The sequence below is a fragment of the Lycorma delicatula genome, chromosome 10 (assembly GCF_047948215.1).
Source record: "Lycorma delicatula isolate Av1 chromosome 10, ASM4794821v1, whole genome shotgun sequence".
Classification (NCBI taxonomy): domain Eukaryota; kingdom Metazoa; phylum Arthropoda; class Insecta; order Hemiptera; family Fulgoridae; genus Lycorma; species Lycorma delicatula.
In genome coordinates, this window is record NC_134464.1 from 98,349,358 (window position 1) to 98,359,654 (window position 10,297).

Here is a 10,297-nt window from a genome sequence, read left to right on the forward strand (position 1 = left end):
TGATTTGAAAAAGTGGATGAAAACAATGTAAGAAATGCTTTTTGTTTTTAACTCACCCATCATTGTCACTATCCACCATATTAATAATGCCATGTTTCATTGAAGACAATATAGTCCATACGCCTTGCATTTCTTCAGTAACTACTTTGGCTTTTGAAAGCCAACCTAGTGTACCTTTATATATGGCATTACATGCCTGTATGACCCTCTTCTGGACTTGGGGGCTTGAATCTTGAAGCAATAACTGAAGATTAGGTATAACTTTTGAAAGCATATCCCAGTCCTTCTTGCTACATGAATTAAAAAAAAAAAAAAAATGAAACAGTATTTACATATATATTATACCAATCAATTAACAGAATAAATCTAATAATTTTTTTTATACTTAAAAATGTTAGAAGCTTGAAAAAGGTTGGTAGGGTAGAAAATTTAAAAAGGGAAATGGATAGGGTAAACGTGGATATAGTAGGAATTAATGAGGTTCGGTGGGAAGAGGAGGGCAACTTTTGGTCGGGTGACTTTAGAGTAATTAACTCAGCGTCAAATAATGGGCAGGCAGGAGTAGGTTTCGTGATGAACAAGAAGATAGGGAGCAGAGTGGAGTATTTCAAGACACATAGCGATAGGATCATTGTAATAAGGATAAAATCAAAACCTAAACCGACAACGATTGTTAACGTCTATATGCCTACAAGTGCCCATGATGATGATGATGAGATAGAATGTGTATACGAAGAGATTGATGAAGCAATTAAACACGTAAAAGGAGATGAAAATTTAATAATAGTTGGAGATTGGAATGCAAGCATTGGAAAAGGCAAGGAAGGAAATATAGTGGGTGAATACGGGCTGGGCAAAAGGAATGAAAGAGGGGACCAACTTATAGAGTTTTGCACGAAGTATAATTTAGTAATTGCCAACACCCGATTTAAAAATCATAATAGAAGAATATACACTTGGAAAAAGACAGGCGATACTGCAAGGTATCAGATAGATTATATCATGGTTAAGCAAAGATTTAGAAATCAACTCGATGACTGCAAAACTTACCCTGGAGCAGACATTGATAGCAACCATAATTTGGTGCTAATAAAATGTAGATTGGGCTTTAAAAACCTGAAGAAAAGGTGTCAGATGAATCAGTGGAATTTAGAGAAGCTTGAGGAAGAGGAGGTAAAGAAGATTTTTGAGGAGGACATTGCAAGAGGTCTGAGTAAAAAAGATAAGGTAGAAAATGTAGAAGAAGAATGGGAGAATGTTAAAAAGGAAATTCTTAAATCAGCAGAAGCAAACTTAGGCGGAATAAAGAGAACTGGTAGAAAACCTTGGGTTTCAGATGATATATTGCAGCTGATGGATGAACGTAGAAAATATAAGAATGCTAGTGATGAAGAAAGTAAAAGGAACTATCGGCAATTAAAAAATGCTATAAACAGGAAGTGCAAACTGGCGAAAGAAGAGTGGATTAAAGAAAAGTGTTCAGAAGTGGAATGAGAAATGAACATTGGTAAAGTAGATGGTGCATACAGGAAAGTTAAGGAAAATTTTGGGGTACATAAATTAAAATCTAATAATGTGTTAAACAAAGATGGTACACCAATATATAATACGAAAGGTAAAGTCAATAGATGGGTGGAATATATTGAAGAGTTATACGGAGGAAATGAATTAGAAAATGGTGTTATAGAGGAAGAAGAGGAAGTTGAGGAGGATGAAATGGGAGAAACAATACTGAGATCTGAATTTAAGAGAGCATTAAAAGATTTAAATGGCAGAAAGGCTCCTGGATTAGACGGAATACCTGTAGAATTACTGCGCAGTGCAGGTGAGGAAGCGATTGATAGATTATACAAACTGGTGTGTAATATTTATGAAAAAGGGGAATTTCCGTCAGACTTCAAAAAATGTGTTATAGTAATGATACCAAAGAATGCAGGGGCAGATAAATGTGAAGAATACAGAACAATTAGTTTAACTAGTCATGCATCAAAAATCTTAACTAGAATTCAATACAGAAGAATTGAGAGGAGAGTGGAGGAAGTGTTAGGAGACGACCAATTTGGTTTCAGGAAAAGTATAGGGACAAAGGAAGCAATTTTAGGCCTCAGATTAATAGTAGAAGGAAGATTAAAGAAAAACAAACCAACATACTTTGCGTTTATAGACCTAAAAAGGCATTCTATAACGTCGACTGGAATAAAATGTTCAGCATTTAAAAAAAATTAGGGTTCAAATACAGAGATAGAAGAACAATTGCTAACATGTACAGGAACCAAACAGCAACAGTAACAATTGAAGAACATAAGAAAGAAGCCGTAATAAGAAAGGGAGTCCGACAAGGATGTTCCCTATCTCCGCTACTTTTTAATCTTTACATGGAACTAGCAGTTAATGATGTTAAAGAACAATTTAGATTCAGAGTAACAGTACAAGGTGAAAAGATAAAGATGCTACAATTTGCTGATGATATAGTAATTCTAGCCCAGAGTAAAAAGGATTTAGAAGAAACAATGAACGGCATAGATAAAGTCCTATGCAAGAACTATCACATGAAAATAAACAAGAACAAAACAAAAGTAATGAAATGTAGTAGAAATAACAAAGATGGACCATTGAATCTGAAAATAGGAGGAGAAAAGATTATGGAGGTAGAAGAATTTTGTTATTTGGGAAGTAGAATTACTAAAGATGGACGAAGCAGGAGCGATATAAAATGCCGAATAGCACAAGCTAAACGAGCCTTCAGTAAGAAATATAATTTGTTTATATCAAAAATTAATTTAAATGTCAGGAAAAGAATTTTGAAAGTGTATGTTTGGAGTGTCGCTTTATATGGAAGTGAAAGTTGGACAAACTTAGTATCTGAGAAGAAAAGATTAGAAGCTTTTGAAATGCGGTGCTATAGGAGAATGTTAAAAATCAGATGGGTGGATAAAGTGACAAATGAAGAGGTATTGCGGCAAATAGATGAAGAAAGAAGCATTTGGAAAAATATAGTTAAAAGAAGAGACAGACTTATAGGCCACATACTAAGGCATCCTGGAATAATTTTCTGCATAAAATAATAAAGAAAATATGGATAGTAATAAAAATGAATTGATGCAACTGAAATTACAGCATAGCAAAGTAAGAACATCCTCAATGCCAAAACGCAAAGGAATTCATATTTTGATTAATGATTTAAATGTGCTGGCTACACACACAGTATTTTGCATACTATTCTGTGATTCTAGGTTTTTGCTCATTACTACAAGAAGATATTTTTATGAACACACTGATATACAATAACATTAAATAAAATTGCCAGATAATAATGAAGTTGTTCATGATGCACTTTTGCACTTTTCTTTATAAAACAAGTCACTAATAGCCAGATATATTTACAACTTTCTTTGTCATTTGAAGTGATCATGTCATCATTTAACGATCAACAACAAATAATAGCTTTAAAAATGATGTAATTCGTTACTGGTGTCTGATAGAAATAAAGATGACAGCGTGAAGCTGTTCTTGCATTAAAATTAAATAAGAATTATATTAAATGTAATTCAACAATTATTAACCCCCATCATTAACTGATCAGCTATGAATCCTACAAAGAAACAGATATTTCTCCAGTTCTTTACTGAATAAAATATGTTAATTAACAAAGAAATGCCTTTGATAATTAGAATAGAATAAAAACTCTTTTTTCAATTCACTATCATTAATATGAGATGTATCACTGAATGACAATTAGTCCCATTAATGACTAATTGCTGTATAGTATAATTGACACAACAGGCTGTACATCAAATTAAAGATCTGCAGTTAATCTTATCCTGTCAAATGTAAGATGTTGCAAATAGCAAGTTGAAAGTAATTATACATAAAACACTCTTCAAAGAGACATAAGACTATCTGTAACAGTTGCCAGTTGTCTCGTAGTTGTATAAAGATCTTGTCTAACATTGCAGAGTATTTTCCTCTACATCAGTTCACTGAACAACTGAATACAAGCAAATAAATAGTTTCACAATTTCTGTTTCTTTAGTCAATGAAATAATGCAAAAAAGATTTTATGATTAGGTCATTATCAATCTATCAATCTGGAAATGACTTTTTAAAAGCCATGTTACAGCCGCTATTCATTAGCTCATCAGACATAAATATCATGCATGCTAGCTCATAAATTTTGTAATTTGACAAAACAGACAGAAACTGTCATTAGCACAATGTTTAAAACACCATCTCAACATAAAAATTGGAGATTGAGATATCTTTTTTAATAGAACATATCAATCACCAAAACAATGAGAAAAATGAGAATAAAGATAAAAGTTCATATTTTAATATATTAATTAGACATTTCACTTAATTTTTTTTATTAAAGTAATAGAACTCAGAAATCCCAAACAAAAATGAAAAACTGTTTCCCCCCAACTTTTTTCAGAAAAAATGAACTTACTTTAATTATTTATTTATTTTTATTTTTTGTAGATTGAATGAGTTTTAAGTACTACAACCTTTAATTTGTAAAAATAATTTAATTTTTTTTTTACAAAATCACAGTTCAAACTCAGCTGTTTTCTTTCATTAATCAGATTAAAGTGCTATTCATCTCTTCCTGTAGCTTAAAAAATTCCATAGTATTCATTACTTTGATGATGATGATAAATAAAGTTAAAAAATGGCTAATGACCCAGAACACTGATTTCTGACACAAACAAAACTTGAATTGTGCTTTAGCAAATGGTCAAGTAATCATGGAAACTATACTGCAAAACAGTTACAAAGAACATGAAAATATAACTAAATCATGTGGCTATAATAGTTACAATACTACACAGTGTAGTTTTTATACACGATAAATTTTAAAACATAATTTTTATCTTTTTTTCAAACCTTAATAGAGCTTATTTTTTGCATAGTAAATCAATAAGCAACATGATATCAAGAGGACAAATTTGAGAGATGATCACATTTAATTCAGATGTAAAATACTGTGCGTTTCAAAATGAATATCGGGGTTTTAAAGCTATGTAATATTTCTCAAGTTTCACACACATTGATTAATTATACATGAAATGAAAGAGCAACTCAGTTTTACCTGTGAGCAAGCCCATAAACTGTTTCCTGTACCTTCTGCTTAAAAACACTAAGGAAAACATGGCAATCCCCCCCCCCCCTTCCCAACCCAACAGAAAGCATTCTATGTTTTGCAGTTTGCAAAGTGTGAATCTGTAATTAACATTCAACGTGTATTCTGATGTGACCCCCAATTTTAAACAACTGGCTGTATTTGTAAAGGGAAGAGTACAAGAGTGTGTCTGAAGACAATGTTGAACATGTAAGACTTTTTCTGCATAGTCCTAGGAAATCCATTAGGAAGGCTAGCTGCAAATTAGCAATTCCAGTGACGTCTGAGTGAAAGGTTTTAAGGAAACACTTACAACTGCATTCGAATTATTTAAGTTGTTACAAGCTCTAAAGCCTACAGATTATAGTTTGTGTGCTAGCTTCACAAATGAAATGATGCACAGTGACAATGAAGACTTACTTTGACTTACTTTCATATTCAGTGACAAATCCAGATGTTATGTTAATGGAAAAGTAAACACTCATAATGTCCATATCTGGGGATCAGAAAATCCTCATCAAATACTGCAGTGTGAACGAGACCACAAAACTGGATGTTTTTTGTGCTGCATCCTGACATCAAGCTTACGGGCTACTATTTTTCACATAAGTAACTGTGTCTGGAATGAACTATCTTGATATACTACAAGCATGGCTCTTTCCTCAACTACAATACAAACTACAGAACTTTATTCGGCAACAAGATGTGCGCCTTCTCACTGGGATAACATTGTGATTGGTTGAATAAAATTCTACCCGACTGCTAGATTGGTCACCAGGGACCAGAAGATAGGGCTGGTTTGCCATGCCTTCCATGTACGCCTGATCTGACCCTATGCGATTTTTTTTCTTTAGGGGTTTAAAGAATCAAGTATAAGTGCCAACATTACCAACTGCCCTAGCCGAATTGTGACACATGATTGAAGCAAATGTCACATCAATTACTCCAGACTTGCTGAATAAAGTATGGGACGAAATCTCCTATTGGCTGGACGTGTGCCATGTGACAAATGGTACTCACATTGAACACTTATAGGATGAACGGATTGAGTTGCTCTTTAATTTCATGTACAATTTATCAATGTAAGTAAAACTTAATAAATATTACATAACTTTAAAACCCCGATATTCATTTTGAAACACATGGTACATTACTACAACTACCAAAGAATATGTAATACCGTCGTTACTTTTTAATGTTGATATTGTTTACTTAATAAATGCAAATTTATAATACAGTTTCAAATTTTTGTAAAATGTTTATCTTAGAATATGCTTTTCATATTTTCTAGCAGTCTACTGCCTACTACCACTCCCTTTTACTAATAATAATTTCTTATGTAATACTTTTTCATCCTATGCCTCAACACTGTGTTAAACCTTATACTTGGTTGATATTTTAGTTTTAAATTTAATTTACATGAAATGATTGCTAACTATTTTATACTAGAAAGAGTTCTTTGACGGATTCCAAGAGGAAGTGATGCCAAGAAAAACACTTAAACCAATCACCAAACCACTCATTATACAGCTAGGATAATTAAGTTTTAAAATAGTTTTAAATTCACTCTTAGTATCAATAAATGTATTTTACTCATTAAGAAAAAAGAGAATAACATTTTACAGTAGTAGCTAAATAGACAAAAGAAATTTCAACTTACCAGGCCTCTTCAATGAAACCAACAACAAATTTTCTGACTTCTCCATTTCTATCAGTCTGAAAGGCAATAACCTCATGTAAAAAATTATCAAGTAAATCTGGTTCTTTATGTACTATTATTTCTTGAGTTAAATGTAACAATTCAGTCTTCCTATTAACATCTAATGAAAGTGAAGCTTCATTAATCCATTCAACAACCTGCAAATAATTAACAAGACATCTAGTTTCAAGGATCTGTGTAATGATTAAAAATAACAAGTTGTCAAAGGTCATAATCTCTAAATACATAGATGGAAGAACCCTCCTCCCTGATTCACTCCTCAATTATTCTACTTACATCTAGTGATTACAAAAAGCTTCAATTCAGCACAACTGTTCCCAAAAGTGAATCTACGAATAGGAAATATTACTTTGATTAACAGCTCCTAAAGGATTACATTAAATATGGATTAAAAAAAGGTACTGAGATCACAAGGCCAGAAATTTGAAACTTGATACGTACCATATTTGACAGACATACTCATACTTTTATCATTTACACAAAAATAATGGGAAAACAGGTAAAAGTACCACTGGTGAGTAAGTAATCATTACAAAATAATTTTTTTTACACTTTCTTCTAGGTGGGTAAAACGGGATGCAAACATTCTAGGGACATTTTTTAACTGACTCACTCATCAATAATTTTCTCACTTCCAAATATAAAGCCCTTATGGATAGATAAAAAAAAATCCTTCCCAGATAGATAATAAATTTGTGATATTCATTCCCACTGAAAATAATGCAGTACATCTCAATAGAGGTAAAATTGTAAAGAAAAGTTTATAATTAATTCTCTCACATTCCAGATGAAAAAAAGGCTGAAAATTTGGATTTGGATATCAAAGAAGTTATCTTATTATAGAGAAATATTTATTTTTATAATTATACAACACAATCCCCTAAATGAATATATTTACAAGGAGCTAATTTGGAAAAGTTGGAAACTTGAAACCCGGCTGATGTCCCTTAAAAGACAGCAAAGCTAAAAAGATATTTTTGTCCCCTCACTAATACTGAGACAAAAAAAAAAACAGGATGCATATCAATCAATGGAAAAGACAAAAGCTTGTGATGAATAAAGATGATAACACCAAAATTCTATGAAATTCATTTTAGGATTTCCCTTTAAAATACCCTTAGAAGAACTATATCACAACTCAAATACAATTTATGATAAAATTGGGGTAAAAGATGTAATCTGAAAATAACTTCCAAATTTCTGTAAAAAATTTTTATTTATTTTCAACATCCCTAATATAATCAAATTTACTACAATCAACTAATCATAGTAAATAGTTTATTTATTTTGCCTTCAGAATAACATTCAATCAAGAATAATGCACTGAAATCCTAAAAGTAACAAACTTCACTGTTATAATTCAGAAATTAATGTGGAAGAAAACTCTATAAATTTGCCTAAAGGCCTGTATCAAGTTGTTAGATATGCTTCTACCCATTTAGCAAACAGAAAGTGGTTGAATCTCTTCTAATAAACTGAACTGTGAGGAAAGTGAAGTATAAAGCACAAAGAGACAACGTATACAATGTGATTTCCTGATAAAGAAAGCAGCATAAAAACTAGTTAATATTTATACACAAATAAAAAAACATGTGTATAAGCATAAATATCATAAAATGTGCGATTTATAATTGCAGAATCCATTATACAATTATAGTAAAATTAGCAGGTAGTATACGTTTATTCACCCTCAAGTTGTTGAAGTCAACAGTCACAAAGAATAGAGATGTGACAGAAGATATGTATGAAAACAGGAGTAGGGGATTAAAAAAGTATAAATCAGGTATGTGTAAGGAATCATTAACAAACAATCAAAAGCAAGGCAATTAAGGATTCTGTAATGTTGGTGAATACTTTTAGCACACTTATCAGAGAATAAATATTTTGTAAAAAAACCAATTTTTATGAAAGCTAATAAGATTTTCCTTTCATCACTCTTAAAAAGACACCGGAAAAACTGATTTTTTATTTCAAAAGTGCAATAAATATTAAACAAAAGCATTAATTAAAGGCAAACTCTTAAAAATCAGAAGATAATTAATACATTCCTGTTTCAAACCAATTTAAACTAACAATAAAAAATTGCATATTGAGTTGCAGGTATAAAATGTTTTAGTTCTTAGGCTTGAAAGGGCAAGGAGATGCAAAAAATGGAAGCTCAAAAATTCAGTATTTACTCATTAATTGAACAGATTAAGTACTCCAAAATAAAAAAAACAATTACTGTTAAACTTAATTCAACACCTTTTGATGAGAGGACTTAGTTTCTTCCTCTCCTTCATTGTTGTCCTGAACAACATCATCTTCCATAAAAAACTGTGCAGCTGCACTGCGGCGCTTACTTGGATCACCACGTAATGACATCTTTCTGGAAAAAAAATGAAATGACTTAAGGGTGAAAAAAACACAAACAATACTTACAAACATTATTTTTGAGCATATAATACAAATATTTACCTACTTTGATTACTGAATACAGATTATTATCCTTTGCTGATAACTAGCAGAATACATTAAGTACTTAAACCTACTCTGAAGTCATAATCAACAGTAATAGCTTAACCAGTGTAGGCTAAATTACTTCAACTGGGCAAATGAGAAACATTAATATTTTTTATACAAGAATATCTCAAGACTAGTTATGAATTAAAACGATTACGTAAAATGGTATTTAATTCTTTAACAAACGTCGAGTAGAACTCGCACAATTTAATTGGCAAATAGTTACTCAAACCATATTTTTCAAATTCTGGATTAACTAATAAATAAAATATACGTTAGTTATAAACACTATGCAACAACAGTTTTGAGTGTAAAAATAACTATGGTGACTATACAACAGCGGTACATTAATATATTTAATATATTTAAGTCAAAATATTCGTGAGAATTGTTCAAAAAATTATTGTATACAAGCGAAACCCCTTTAAAAAAAAAACAAATTATGGCGAATTTTTGTAATTTTTAAATTCAAAATAAGCAATTCATAACAGAATCTAAAAGCTAGGTTATAAATACGAACGCTAACATACGTTACAGCTTTTCAGATTAATACATTCACAGCCCAGGCGATATCGTGGATCTAGAAGTATTCAAGTTTACTTTAACATCTCATATTTCTTCTTTGGATTTGAAAAATTAGATTTAAAAGGTATTTATTTGGTACGGTAGTAGCTAATTCTACTGTCTGTCTCAATTAATTTTATAATTATTCTGTAAATTTCAGAATCGATTACCAAAATTATCTGCTTAATAAACCTTAAAATGTAAAAACTAGCTCTTAATTATAAAAGGTTTTTTTCTATGAAATAATATATTTTAGTATGCTTTTTCTTCTTTCTGATTTGAATTTTTTTAAATGTTATTCATTTACTGCTAATTTTTCAATCGGTTTTGAAAATTGGAAACAATTTTTCAAGTCCAATTAGTTCAAGTATTTTATGGGTAGAGTGGTTCTT

At 31.1% G+C, this 10,297-nt stretch overlaps 1 protein-coding gene across 2 annotated transcripts in view; it reads right to left on the reverse strand.

Moving 5' to 3' along the window:
• Sym (symplekin scaffold protein) overlaps window positions 1-9,842 on the reverse strand; it is a 63,864-nt gene extending 54,022 nt beyond the window's left edge. Inside the window, exons 1-4 of one of the 2 annotated variants that reach the window (XM_075376989.1) lie at window positions 9,301-9,842; window positions 9,084-9,207; window positions 6,780-6,976; window positions 57-290 (exon numbers count right to left, since the gene is read on the reverse strand). In XM_075376989.1, the coding sequence (XP_075233104.1) occupies window positions 57-290; window positions 6,780-6,976; window positions 9,084-9,203 (551 nt within the window). In that variant the 5' untranslated portion in view covers window positions 9,204-9,207; window positions 9,301-9,842. Of the gene's footprint in view, window positions 1-56; window positions 291-6,779; window positions 6,977-9,083; window positions 9,208-9,296 lie in introns of both variants that reach the window. The other variant, XM_075376988.1, reaches the window with a different exon arrangement.
• Window positions 9,843-10,297: the final 455 nt, after the last annotated feature.